A 14,950-nucleotide genomic window follows, 5' to 3' on the forward strand; every position below is an offset into this window, starting at 1 on the left:
AAGCATATGTGTCCTAGGCCATCAGCTTCCCCATAACTGATCCATCACTGATTAACAGGCAGTAGCAGGACATTTGGAAAAGCATAATTCAGTCAGGCAGAGTCAGCATGGATTTAGGAAGGGGAAGTCATGTTTAACAAATTTGCTGGAATTCTTTGAGGCTGAAATGAACAAGGTGGATAAAAGGGAACCAGTGGATTTGGACTTCCAGAAGACATTTGACAAGGTGCCACATAAAAGGGTACTGCACAAGATAAAAGTTCACGGGGTTGGAGGTAATATATTACAATAGATAAAGGATTGACTAACTAACAGAAAACAGAGAGTCAGGATAAATGGGTTATTCTCGGGTTGGCAATTAGTAACTCGTGGGGTGCCACAGGAATCAGTGCTGGGACCCCAACTATTTACGATCTATATTAATGACTTGGAAGAAGGGACTGAGTGTAACATAGCCAAGTTTGCTGATGATACAAAGATGGGAGGAAAATCAATGTGTGAGGAGGACACAAAAAATCTGCAAAAGGACATAGACAGGCTAAGTGAGTGGGCAACACTTTGGCAGATGGAGTATAATGTTAGAAAGTGTGAGCTTATGCACTTTGGCAGAAAAAATCAAAGACAAGTTATTATTTAAATGAAGAAAAATAGCAAAGTGCTACAGTACAGTGGGACCTGGGGGTCCTGGTGCATGAAACACAAAAGGTTAGTATGTAGGTACAGCAAATGATCAGGAAGGACAATGGAATATTGGCCTTTATTGCAAAGGGAATGGATTATAAAAGCAGGGAAGTCTTGCTACAGCTATACAGGGTATTGGTGAGGCCACATCTGGAATACTGTGTACAGTTTTGGTTTCCATATTTAAGGAAGGATATACTTGCTTTGGAGGCAGTTCAGAGAAGGTTAACTAGGTTGATTCCGGAGATGAGTGGGTTGACTTATGAGGAAAGGTTAAGTAGGTTTGGCCTCTACTCATTGGAATTCAGAAGACTGAGAGATAATCTTATCGAAACATATAAGATTATAAGGGGGCTTGACGAGGTGGATGCAGAGAGAATGTTTCCACTGATAGGGGAGACTAGAACTAGAGGGCATAATCTTATACTGAGGGGCCGCCCATTTAAAACTGAGATGAGAAGGAATTTCTTCTCAGAGGGTTGAAACCAGAGAACCAGTTGATGTGGTGTATTTGGGCTTTCAGAAGACTTTCGACAAGGTCCCACACAAGAGATTAATGTGCAAAGTTAAAGCACTTGGGATTGGGGGTAGTGTGCTGACGTGGATTGAGAACTGGTGGGCAGACAGGAAGCAAAGAGTAGGAGTAAATGGGTACTTTTCAGAATGGCAGGCAGTGACTAGTGGGGTACCGCAAGGTTCTGTGCTGGGGCCCCAGCTGTTTACATTGTACATTAATGATTTAGACGAGGGGATTAAATATAGTATCTCCAAATTTGAGGATGATACTAAGTTAGGTGGCAGTGTGAGCTGCGAGGAGGATGCTATGAGGCTGCAGAGTGACTTGGATAGGTTAGGTGAGTGGGAAAATGCATGGCAGATGACGTATAATGTGGATGAATGTGAGGTTATCCACTTTGGTGGTTAAAACAGAGAGACAGACTATTATCTGAATGGTGACAGATTAGGAAAAGGGGAGATGCAACGAGACCTGGGTGTCATGGTACGTCAGTCATTGAAGGTTGGCATGCAGGTACAGCAAGCGGTTAAGAAAGCAATGGCATGTTGGCCTTCATAGCGAGGGGATTTGAGTACAGGGGTGGGGAGGTGTTACTACAGTTGTACAGGGCCTTGGTGAGGCCACACCTGGAGTATTGTGTACAGTTGTGGTCTCCTAACTTGAGGAAGGACATTCTTGCTATTGAGGGAGTGCAGCGAAGGTTCACCAGACTGATTCCCGGGATGGCGGGACTGACATATCAAGAAAGACTGGATCAACTGGGCTTGTATTCACTGGACTTCAGAAGAATGAGAGGAGTTTAAAATTCTGACGGGTTTAGACAGGTTAGATGCAGGAAAAATGTTCCCAATGTTGGGGAAGTCCAGAACCAGGGGTCACAGTCTAAGGATAAGGGGTAAGCCATTTAGGACCGAGATGAGGAGAAACTTCTTCACCCAGAGAGTGGTGAACCTGTGGAATTCTCTACCACAGGAAGTTGTTGTGGTCAATTCACTAAATATATTCAAAAAGGAGTTAGATGTAGTCCTTCCTACTAGGGGGATCGAGGGGTATGGTGAGAAAGCAGGAATGGGGTACTGAAGTTGCATGTTCAGCCATGAACTCATTGAATGGCGGTGCAGGCTCGAAGGGCCGAATGGCCTACTCCTGTACCTATTTTCTATGTTTCTATGTTTCTATGTAAATCTGTGGAATTTGCTGCCTCAGGGAGCTGTGGAAGCTGAGTCATTAAATAAATTTAAGACAGAAATAGACAGTTTCTTAACCAGTAAGGGAATAAGGGGTTATGAAGAGCGGGCAGGGAAGTGGACCTGAGTCCATGATCGGATCAGCCATGATCGTATTAAATGGCAGTGCAGGCTCGAGGGGCCATATGGCCTACTCCTGTTCCTGTTTCTTATGTTCTTATGTTCTAAAAGTGAAATTCAAATACTTAACATGCCAGTGTTAATTTCCTCTCCCAGAGGTAAGATGAACGCAGCAGGGAAGACTCTATATAGCGTGTTGAATATGAATGAGGAATGTAAACTGAGCTGTGTCTTCTCAGCTTAATTTGAAGGAAAATAATTGAGACCAACTTGGAGACAGGTGTGCTCTTTGAGATAAAATGGCAGTGGATATGCCAGTTGGTAATGCTGATTTTTCTCAGCCAGTAAAGCTAGCAAAGACTACTTCTGATTTGTTTTTCCCTGGTTTGAACCCTGATTTTCGTTATGTGATGAGGATATGCCATCTAAGACTCAGTAACCAGGCTCTGTAATGTAGATAGCATTTCTCAGTGAAATTGGTTGGCCTTATTCAAAAGCACACCGAATGCATGCCCAGGCAGCAGAACTTGTTAACCGCAATCCCGAGTACAAACAAAACAGTTTTACCACAATTTCAGCTTGAATGAAGTTGCATTTCTGTAAACACAGTTTGAACGTTAGTCTGTGGTGGGCTAGCTAAAGCTGGTTTCCATGTTGTAATTTATTTGCTTCATGGGTTCTTTGCTCAAGAATTCATAGCAACATAGTGCTATTGAGAACTAGTTGGTTTATTAACAAAGGTTTAACAATCATATTACACATTACCAGATTATCCAATAGGCTCACAACTCACATGGATGACCTAGACCCAACTGACTGGGGTTTTATTGACTCTTGTGAATGTCACATGACTGACTAACCCATTCACAATGCAACAGCTCTACAAACCTGTGAGTATGCTCACAGGGGTGCATACATTACATGTGTCCACAATATCCTAAATGTGACATCTAGTCTGATTAGTGTGCAAAATAAAGGCACATGGGATTGTGGGTAATGTATTGATGTGGCTAGAGAACTGGTTGGCAGACAGGAAGAATGGGAATAAATGGGCCCTTTTCAGAATGGCAGGCAGTGACTAGTGGGGTACCGCAAGGTTCAGTGCTGGGACCGCAGCTATTTACAATATATATTAATGATTTAGACAAAGGAATTGAATGTAATATCTCCAAGTTTGCAGGTGACATTAAGCTGGGTGGCAGTGTGAGCAGTGAGGAGGATGCTAAGAGGCTGCAGAGTGACTTGGACAGGTTAGGTGAGTGGGCAAATGCATGGCAGATGCAGTATAATGTGGATAAGTGTGAGGTTATCCACTTTGTTTGCAAAAACAGGAAGGCAGATTATCATCTGAATGGTGAGGTGCAACGAGTCCTGGGTGTTATGGTACATCCGTCATTGAAAGTAGACATGCAGGTACAGTAGGTAGTTGAGAAAACAAATGGCATGTTGGCCTTCATAGCGAGAGGATTTGAGTATAGGAGCAGGGAGGTCTTGCTGCAGTTGTACAGGGCCTTGGTGAGACTACACATTGAGTATTGTGTGCAGTTTTGGTCTCCTAATCTGAGGAAGGCCATTCTTGCTATTAAGGGAGTGCAGTGAAGGTTCACCAGACTGATTCCCGGGATGGCAGGACTGACATATGAAGAAAGACTGGATCGACTAGGCTTATATTCACTGGAATTTAGAAGAATGAGAAGGGATCTCATAGAAACATATAAAATTCTGATGGGATTGGACAGGTTAGATGCAGGAAGAATATTCCCGATGTTGGGGAAGTCCAGAACCAGGGGTTACATCTAAGGATAAGGGGTAAGCCATATAGGACTGAGATGAGGAGAAACTTTTTCACCCAGAGAATTGTGAATCTATGGAATTCTCTACAACAGAAAGTTGTTGAGTCCTGTTCGTTGGATATATTCAAAAGGAGTTAGATGTGGCCCTTACGGCTAAGGGGATCAGGGGATATGGAGAGAAGACAGGAGTGGGATACTGAAGTTGCATGGTCGGCCATGATCATATTGAATGGTGGTGCAGGCTCGAAGGGCCAAATGGCCTGCTCCTGCACCTATTTTCTATGTTTCTATGTAATACTACATTTATACTGCAGCTACCCGTCTCAGATTGAAAGCTGCATTATGGGTTGCAGCCGGCATGGACACGATGGGCCGAAATGGCCTCCTTCCGTGCTGTAAACCTCTATGATTCTATGATACCCTTTTTACATTGCTTGGCTGGACTTCCAATTCGCCAGCCCAGGAGATAACTCTTTGCCTGTGTGATTAAATGCAAGATGAGTTCTTCTCTCAACACTTAAAGCTTAAATGCTTATAGAGGTGCACTCTATAAACATTCAAGTTAACTGCAGGTGGGTTTATAAACCATTTAGCACCACACTCAAGTTATATTCTGTGTGATATCAAACCAAAGGTGAAAACAAGACTGTCCCCTCTAGAGAGCCTCACACTGCTTCTCTCGGGATTTACATCATGTTTATGATATTTAAACTCATCCTTGTTTTCAAATCCCTCTATGGCCTCGCCCCTCCCTATCTCTGTAACCTTTTTCAGCCTCATAACCCCACAAGATGTCTGCGCTCCACAAATTTTGCCCTCTTGAGCATCCCTGATAATCATCATAGGCAGTCCCTTGGAATCGAGGAAGACTTGCTTCCACTCCTGAAGTGAGTTCTTTGGTGGCTGAACAGTCCAATACGAGAGCCACAGATTCTGTCACAGGTGGGACAGATGGTTGTTGAGTGAAGGGGTGGGTGTGACTGGTATTACCCCTGATAATAATTGTTCAACCATTGGTGGCCATGCCTTCAGCTGCCTGGGCCCTAACTCTGGAATTTCCTCTGTAAACCTCTCTGCTTCTCTACCTTTCTTTTCTCCTTTAAGACATACCTCAAATCCTACCTCTTTGACCAAGCTTTTGGTCATCTGCCGTAATTTCTTGTTATGTGACTTGGCGTCAAATTTATTTGTTTTGTCTTATAACTCTGCCGTGAAGCGCCTTGGAATGTTTTACTACATTAAAGGCGCTATATAAATGAAAGTTGTTGTTGTTTATATTGCAGCTTTCACTTACTGCAAAATAATAACTATTACACACCAATAGATCTAAATACACTAACATAAGCAAATACACCTAAATGTATCTGAATGTTCCATTTAGGGGCCTGGTTGACTACTGACTCATCCAACTTTGGAAGGCAGACAAGTGAGCTGGTCTAAGTCCTTAAACTTTTATATCAAAGGTGAAAGCCAATCCTTTTCTGCATCATTTCATGCAATTTTTAGCGTGACCCAGTTGGTAGCATGCTTACTTCAGGTTCCACTGCAGGCTTGAGGACATAATCTTGGCTGACACTGTAGTGCAGTATTGCAGTGATGCATTGTCAGAGGTGTAGTCATTCAGCTCGGACAAAAACTGGGGCTCTGTTTGCCAACATTTCTTCCTCTACCATCATCACCAAAAAAATAGTTTATTCAATCATCTGTTTGTGAGAATCGCTAGATTCAGTTTGTGAAACCCTGCTAAATTAGTCACAGTGTTTGCCAACATAACAGTGACTGCACTTGAAAGCCTTCTTCTTTCATTGGCGATAGCAAAGCAAATCAAATGTCAATATCCAAGTCAGATATCCAAGCCAAATCTTACGGTATAACAGCGTGGATATCTTTTAGGCTGCCTGCGAGTTTCCTCTGAGGGCTGTGCTCAATGATGTGCTCCAGGGTCTGATTAGGAGCTCCACAGTCGCATTTTGGGGAATGCTTTAAACTTCCACCTATGGAGAAGGTGGCAGCATCTACCATGACTGGTTCTGAGGCGGTTGATGGTTGTCTACTGTTTGCGAGGAAGGTTTGATCCTTCAGGTTGTACTGTGGTATCCTCTTTCAGGAATCCATTTCGTATGTCGCAGTTCTTTCAAGCATTTTGCCATCGGTCATTAAGACTGAGGGAAGATGTTTGAAGGACTTCAAAGTAATCCATTGGTTTTAAAGCACAGACCATTTGAGGAAGTGTAAAGTGCAATATAAACCAAGTTTGTTCTGTCCATAGGATTTTAAAACACTTCTCACCTCCTCTTTCCTACATTAATTGTGACCCACAGTATGGGACCTTGGCTCTTCACTTCAATGTCTCTATTTAAAAAGATGTAAACCAAGACCCAGCTTTATACCTTATATTTGAAAGCAGTGACAACATTGCGTATACATTTGTACTATTTTTTTAATGATTTACGCAATGAATCTTTGCTTCCCCAGGTGTGTGATGCTGTGCAGGAATGCTGGGCCTCTCTCTACTCATTCCAAGCAGTACAATATCGCAACCAAAGGGGGCAACAAGTGGCATCAAGCATGGGTGTGGTCATCCAGCAGATGGTATCAGCCCAGGCAGCAGGTAAGGTGTGCTGTTTCTCTTCAGGAAAATAAACTTCACACCTCGTTCACGCAAGGGCTAAGGGTGTCTTATATTGTATCCTGCATTCATTAGATACAATATAGCTAGGAAGAGAAAAAAACTTGCATTTATTGAGCATCTTTTATGACCTCAGTGCATCCCAAACCATGTTACAGCCTCAAAAGTACTTTTGAGATACAGTCACTGTTGTAATGTTAGGAAACAGAAGCCAACTTGTGCACCACAAGATTCCACAAACAGTAATAAGATAGATAAGCAGATAATGTTTTTTTTCCAAAACGTTAGGTTGGTTCAGGGCCAATAGTTGGGTAGGACACTGGTAAAAAAAATCCTTATTCATCTTCAAATAGTGCCATATGCTCTTTTACGCACACGGGAGACGGGACCTTAGTTTAATAGCAAATCCAAAAGATGGTCCCTGTTACAATGCAGCACCAGAGTTGTCAACCCTCCCATCTTGTCCAGGAAGTGTCCCAGAATAAAAGATTAATCTCCTGCACACTTCTGTGAGCAATCCGGGAGAAAAATTATACAGAAATGTTCTTCTCATTGCCGGAAACAGCAGGGCCGCAAAACACCCAGATTGCAATGCGGTCCTGACACATCCATGCTCTCGTAAAACCACACAATGGGCTCAATTTTCCCCAAAGCATTTTTTTGGCATAATTGAAGCGTTACAACCGATTTTTGGGGGCCTAAGTATGGCAAAAAAAATATATTCTAAGTTTCCCTGTTGGATTTCTTCATTTTGGCATGGCGTAAGCTGACCTTTAGTTTTGGGGGTGGAAAACACATCATCAGTGAGAATGTGCCAAAAAGATCATGGTAACCAGGGACACAATCTCTCTCTCTGTGAACCAGGGACTGAGAATGGGAGCGGACAGCCTTCGGGTGGGGTTGGAGGTAAGTTGCTGCTATGTGTTTTTCAATTCTTTTAGTGTTACCGGGCATCTGCTGCATCGATTTCCTTAACTCTCCGGAAGATTTTTCTGCAGAGGCCACATACGCTGGCCTAAGCACAACTGGAGTAACTTTCAGCTGGCCAAACTTCTCTAAATGGCCAGAATTGGCGTAGGTGGCTGGTTACACCCACTTTGGCTGAAATAAAAAATGACCTAAAAAAAAATCGTAACTAACTGAGTTACACTGATGCAAATTGATTGGGGAAACTGGTTTTTCAACTTAGGCCAAAAAGAGCAGCCTGCTCCAAAAAAACGGCGCAAATCATTGGGGAAAATTGAGCTCAATTGGATTGAGTGGTTTCTGGAGTGCAGAGCATAGTGGGTACTGCAGCCACCGTTATTGAATGACTGACATAACATGCAGCCAATGGCAGGAGTGTGGGGGAAGACCAGTTGGAAGCAGGAGGTCACATGATGAACTCTCCCAGAACACAGTCGAACCAGAGTTGGCAGCCATACTCAGCGCTGCACCCAAGTGTCAGCCTCGATGAGGTGCTCCAGTTTCTGAAGTGTAGCTAGACGCCTACACCTTCTGATAGAGGAGAGAGTGCTCTCTCGCTCTCTACTAAGGCTGACATCTCACTGTAAATACATGCAATAATTCTGAAATAATTTAATACGAAATTCAAGCATAATTCTAATCCAAGTCTAGAATTTATCCAAGTCCTGTTACGTGAAGATCTAAACATGGACTGTTTCCCCAGGTACTATATTGCTGATTCACTGCTTTGAACAGTGATTCTCAGTCTAATACAGCTCATTTGCAGATTACAAAGTAACATGTTAGAAAATATACTGTTCTCTGTAATTAAGTAACTTACCTTAGATACACAATAATTAAATGGGTTGAACACTAAAGTAGTATTTGTATAAGATGTCAGGTTGTCTGTGTCAAACTCTACGCTCTGTGACTCAAACAAACTAACATCATATAAAATACGACATCGTGTTCAGCCCAATTACTTACTGAATCAAGACTGGAAGACATAATCTAGAATGACACGCTAGTAAAGCATTGAGGGAATCCTGCAATGTCGAAGGTGCTGTCTTTTGGATGAGATGTTAAACAGAGATCTCATCTGCCTATTTAGAGGGATGTAAATTCTCCTATGGCCCCATTTGAAGAAGAGCAGAAATCTTCTGGGGTCCTGGCCAACATTAACCAAAAAATATGAACTGGTCATTTAACCTACAAGCTGTTTGGAGAACTTGGCGCACAGATTGGATTTCACAAACAGAGACTACATTTTAAAAGCAACTAATAGGATGTCCTAAAGCATATTATAATCAGACAACATGAAAGGCACTATAACAATGTTATAGTTTTTGTTTAAGTAAGTATGGACATCCTGATCCAAGCATAACATTTACCAGTGGGAAACTGTTGAAGAAATCAATATCATCAGAAGTAAAATGAAAACAGTTGAAATGCAGGTCCTTGTAAGTGAGTTGAAAGCAATAGTTTACTCACCTGAAAAAGAAAATGTTTACATAAAGTATATTTTGATCCATTCTTCTTGATGTAAAATTGCACAGCAAAGTTTCAGTTATACAAATTAATGATAGCCATGGAAGGAGAAGGTTCTCAGGTCACTGTGCATTACTCATATCATACACTTAATGGGAAGATTTCATCAACTCACAATTAAAGCAGTGTTCTTTTAGAATGCTTTTTATAATTTCACTAGGAATAGCAAACAGGAAATCTTCTCACTGTTTACAATGACACAATCCACCAACCAGTGAAAATCTTCCCCTGTTGAGTATTCCATGTATTAATTATAAAAATGAGCAAGTTTTGCTTTAGCTACAGAGGAGACTAATTTGCACATACTTGGTTTTGTGGTTTATACTTCATGGAACGCAGCGGGGTGAAGCTCTAAAATTGGCGAGGAGAGAATCTGAGAAAAACAGAAGAGAACTGAACAAGAGTAACATTTGGGTCTAATATTATATCTATTAACAATGTTACAGGTGTGTTGTTTACATGTGATCCTGTCACAGGACATTCGGGCAGAATGATTATCAACGCAAACTATGGTCTAGGAGAGGTGAGATCCTACAACTTCGTTCCTGAAATCTGCATCTGGTTCTCATTATCTGCTGGACTGTCTTGTGCTCTGCCACTCTAGCTTGTTTTCCACAAACATGCTCAGGCATAAAGTATATATAAATACACACTCAGTTGCAGGCAATTTTGCACAAACATACATGCACAAACTCATGTATATTCATGCACACATGCACAGACACAAAAATTTACACATGGAGCCATAATTTGCTGTAGCAGGGCAAAGTAGTACTTACTGAATATTTCTGCCAATTTCTGCTTCTCCTCTCCCAAGTATTTTCTCTTGGGGTCCAATCTTACATTTGACGATTATCTAAACTGATTTGCTGAATATTTAGTGTTGTTTAATATTTTGAGATTGTCTCTTCATATTCACTCCTTGTTTTCTTTATCACTTTCTTAACCTCTATTTTCTTGTAATCATACCGAAAGGACCATTATACATCATCAATTTTAATTTGTTTCTAACCTCTATATGATGCATGGCATTCTGCAACTTGAATTACTCTCCTTGTAAAAGGCATGGTATATATTTTGCAACTTTGCAATCTCCTTTTTATAAATATCTCATTGTTGATTTATAGTCTTGTCTGTTCCACCTCACCTCGCTAACACATCTTTCTAAAATCTGCCCGATTCCAGTCTGCTTTTGTATTACCTTTTACCCTTTCCAATTGGGTCTCAAAGCCTTAACATAGTATGATCATTACACCCAAAATAATCACTCACATTTAAATCATTTACCTGATCCTTTTTGTCACTCGTAACACCTCGGGGCCTGCTTCAGTCAGGAAAATAGCCCCTTTTCTTTCTAAAACCAACTGGTTATGTTTTTCATCATCGGGGACTTTGATGATACTATTTGCGGTGAAAAACATTTCTAGCTGCTTCACATATGCTCCGAAAGTCTCTTGGTCATGATGGAACTCACCCACGCACCATATTATTCCCATCGGCGCAGCCATCTGGACTCTGGCAGTTCAGCCAAGTGTGCTTGTAATTTACCTTGGATTTTTAGCTGTTCTGCAAAACAAAGAACCTCTCAAAGTTGGCTGGATTATCCAACAACAAAAATGTCAGCTACTGAATCCGATTATCCTATCCTATGTCGCCAATGTGATATATTCTTTACAACATCACTAAGCGCACTACACACAAGATGGCTCTACAGGAACTTGTCATGATTCTTTATTGTATTTACATCAGCAGTTGCATTACTACAATAGTAGTCCACTAGGGAGAGCTCTATATTAAAACTAGATCTAGCAACACCTCTCCCTCTTGTAGAGATAGTAACATACTACTTGATGAGGAAATCCTCCACACATAAGAAATTCTATTCCCTTTTCTCGATTAACTCCCTCTCTGTCCCAAATCAATGAATTGATAGCTAAAATATCCTAGAGTAAAAGTTGTTATTCCTACTCATCACCCTGATCTGTCTGCAGATTCACTCTTCCATTTCCCTCCCACATTAGGAGGTTTGTAGTGCTAGTGTAACAATTAAAAAAAAATCTTTGATCTCAAAGCATATTGATTGTGTGAACCTCTAACTGCATTTATCCCCCTCCTTCACCAATATTACCATTCCTCCTCCTTTCTGGTTTATTGGCCTTCCGAAACCTATTATAAACCAATACATTTACTTTCCACTCTTGCCCAGTCTGAAGCCAAATTTCCATGAGGAAGATGAGTATTACAATACAGTCCATTAACTTATTTTTCCTGCTTACAACTCAAGTTGATTTTCCTCCTCTACTATTTTTCTTCCTTCTGCAGCTACCTTTTTAAAATAATTTATTTATTTATCTCATTTTGACCTCTCATCAATTTTTTTCAGGAGTTTAACTTTTCCTTTTCTGTACCATTGACTCCCAAATGGAAATCAGGCTGCTCCCTCCCATCATTTTGTTTCCAGTAATTTTGAAATGTTCCTTTTCATAGAAACATAGAAACATAGAAAATGGCAATTGGGGGGGGGGGGGGGCAACAAGTCATCTGTGACTCTCAGTCTAGACTGAAAAAGATTAGGCACAACCTTCTAACTAAGAATTCTCCTCATTTTACTGCATTCCTAACTGAATTGTTAATCCAGCAGTTAGCTCAAGTTTTTTTTTTTATGCAATTGTCATCCCATTTAATGGTCCTGACAAGAGCCCATAGGAAGCAAGTACTTCAAACTTGGAGTGGGCCAGCTGCGGCTCAGTGGGTAGCCCATTCACCTCTGAGTTAGAAGGTTGTGGGTTCAAGACTCCAGCGACTTCAGCACATAAATCTAGATTGACACTCGAGTGCTGCACTGTTAGAGGTGCCGTTTTTCGGATGAGATGTTAAACTGAGACATAAAAACATAGAAATTAGGTACAGGAGTAGGCCATTCGACCCCTTGAGCCTGCACCACCATTTAATAAGAACATGGCTGATCATTCAACCTCAGTACCCCTTTCCTGCTTTCTCTCCATATCCCTTGATCCCTTTGGCTGTAAGGGCCATATCTAACTCCCTTTTGAATATATCTAACGAACTGGCCTCAACAACTTTCTGTGGTAGAGAATTCCACAGGTTAACCACTCTGAATGAAGATGTTTCTCCTCACCTCGGTCCTAAATGGCTTACCCCTTATTCTTAGCCTGTGACTCCTGGTTCTGGAACTCCCCAGCAATGGGAACATTCTTCCTGCCTCTAACCTGTCCAATCCCGTCAGAATTTTATATGTTTCTAAGAGATCCCCTCTCGTTCTTCTAAACTCCAGTGGATACAAGCCCAGTTGACCAGTCTCTCCTCATATGTCAGTCCTGCCATCCCGGGAATCAGTCTGGTGAACCTTCGCTGTACTCTCTCAATAGCAAGAATGTCCTTCCTCAGATTAGGAGAACAAAACTGAACGCAATATTACTGGTGTGGCCTCACCAAGGCTCTGTGCAACTGCAGTAAAACCTCCCTGCTCCGATACTCGAATCCCCTAGCTATGAAGGCCAACATGCCATTTGCCTTCTTCACCGCCTGCTGTACCTACATGCCAATCTTCAATGACTGATGTACCATGACACCCAGGTCTCGTTGCACCTCCTCTTTTCCTAATCTGTCACCATTCAGATAATATTCTGTCTTCCTGTTTTTGCCACCAAAGTGGATAACCTCACATTTATCCACATTATACTGCATCTGCCATGCATTTGCCCCCTCACCCTGCAGCCGCTTAGCATCCTCCTCACAGCTCATACTGCCACCCAGCTTAGTGTCATCTGCAAACTTTGAGATATTATATTCAATTCCTTCGTCTAAATCATTGATGTATATTGTAAATAGCTGGGGTCCCAGCATTGAAGCCTGTGGCACCCCACTGGTTACTGCCTGCCATTCTGAAAAGGACCCATTTATTCTGACTCTCTGCTTCGTGTCTGCCAACCAGTTCTCTATCCACGTCAATACATTACCCTCAATACCATGTGCTTTAATTTTGCACACTAATCTCTTGTGTGGGACCTTGTCAAAAACCTTTTGGAAGTCCAAATACACCACATCCACGGGTTCTCCCTTGTCCACTCTACTAGTTACATCCTCAAAAAATTCTAGAAGATTTGTCAAGCATGATTTTCCTTCCTTTAATCCATGCTGACTTGGGCCGATCCTATCACTGCTTTCCAATGTGCTGCTATTTCATCTTTAATAATTGATTCCAACATTTTCCCCACTACTGATGTCAGGCTAACCGGGCTATAATTCCCTGTTTTATCTCTCCCTCCTTTTACAAAAAGTGGTGTTACATTAGCTACCCTCCAGTCCATAGGAACTGATCCGAGTCAATAGAATGTTAGAAAATGATCACCAATGCATCCACTATTTCTAGGACCACTTCCTTAAGTACTCTGGGATGCAGCCTATCAGGCACTGGGGATTTATTGGCCTTCAATCCCATCAATTTCCCTAACATAATTTTCTAACTAATAAGGATTTCCTTCAGTTCCTCCTTTTCGCTAGATCCTCGGTCCCCTAGTATTTCCTTAATGAAAACAGATTCAAAGTATTTGTTCAACTGGTCTGCCATTTCTTTGTTCCCCATTATAAATTCACCTGATTCTGACTGCAAAGGACCTATGTTGGTCTTCACTAATCTTTTTCTCTTCACATATCTATTGAAGCTTTTGCAGTCAGTTTTTATATTCCCTGCAAGCTTCCTCTCATAGTCTATTTCCCCCTTCTAATTAAACCCTTTGTCCTCCTCTGCTGAATTCTAAATTTATCCCAGTCTTCAGGTTTGCTGCTTTTTCTGGCCAATTTATATGCCTCTTCCTTGGATTTAACATTATCCCTAATTTCCCTTGTTAGCCACGGTTGAACTACCTTCCTCGTTTTATTTTTACTCCAGACAGAGTACAATTGTTGAAGTACATCCATGTGATCTATAAATGTCTGCCATTGCCTATCCACTATCAATCCTTTAAGTATCATTTGCCAGTCTATCCTAGCCAATTCACGTAACATACCATCGAAGTTACTTTTCCTTAAGTTCAGGACCCTAGTCTCTGAATTAACACTGTCACTCTCCATCTTAATAAAGAATTCTACCATATTATGGTCACTCTTCCCCAGGGGGTGTTGCACAACAAGATTGCTAATTAGTCCTCTCTCATTACAGAACACCCAATCTAGGATGGCCAGCTCTTTAGTTGGTTCCTCAACATATTGGTCTAGAAAGCCATCCCTAATACACTCCAGGAAATCCTCCTCCATTGCACTGCTACCAGTTTGGTTAGCCCAATCTATATGTATATTAAAGCCGCCCATGACAACTGCTGTACCTTTATTGCACGCATCCCTAATTTCTTGCTTGATTCCATTCCCAACCTCACTACTACTGTTTGGTCGTCTGTACACAACTCCCACTAGCGTTTTTGCCCTTTGGTATTCCGCAGCTCTATCCTTACAGATTCCACATCATCCAAGCTAATGTCCTTTCTTACTATTGTGTTAATTTCCTCTTTAA

The 14,950-nt window shown here is 41.6% G+C and overlaps 1 protein-coding gene across 3 annotated transcripts in view; it reads left to right on the forward strand.

Annotated features, from left to right (window-relative positions):
- LOC139278967 (rifampicin phosphotransferase-like) overlaps positions 1 to 14,950 on the forward strand; it is a 178,810-nt gene that overhangs the window by 81,637 nt on the left and 82,223 nt on the right. For all 3 annotated transcript variants that reach the window (XM_070898258.1, XM_070898256.1, XM_070898257.1), the window contains exons 15-16: positions 6,774 to 6,909; positions 9,867 to 9,943. In XM_070898258.1, the coding sequence (XP_070754359.1) occupies positions 6,774 to 6,909; positions 9,867 to 9,943 (213 nt within the window). The remainder of the gene's footprint in view (positions 1 to 6,773; positions 6,910 to 9,866; positions 9,944 to 14,950) is intronic.

Source organism: Pristiophorus japonicus, chromosome 13 (genome assembly GCF_044704955.1).
Source record: "Pristiophorus japonicus isolate sPriJap1 chromosome 13, sPriJap1.hap1, whole genome shotgun sequence".
Classification (NCBI taxonomy): Eukaryota; Metazoa; Chordata; class Chondrichthyes; family Pristiophoridae; genus Pristiophorus; species Pristiophorus japonicus.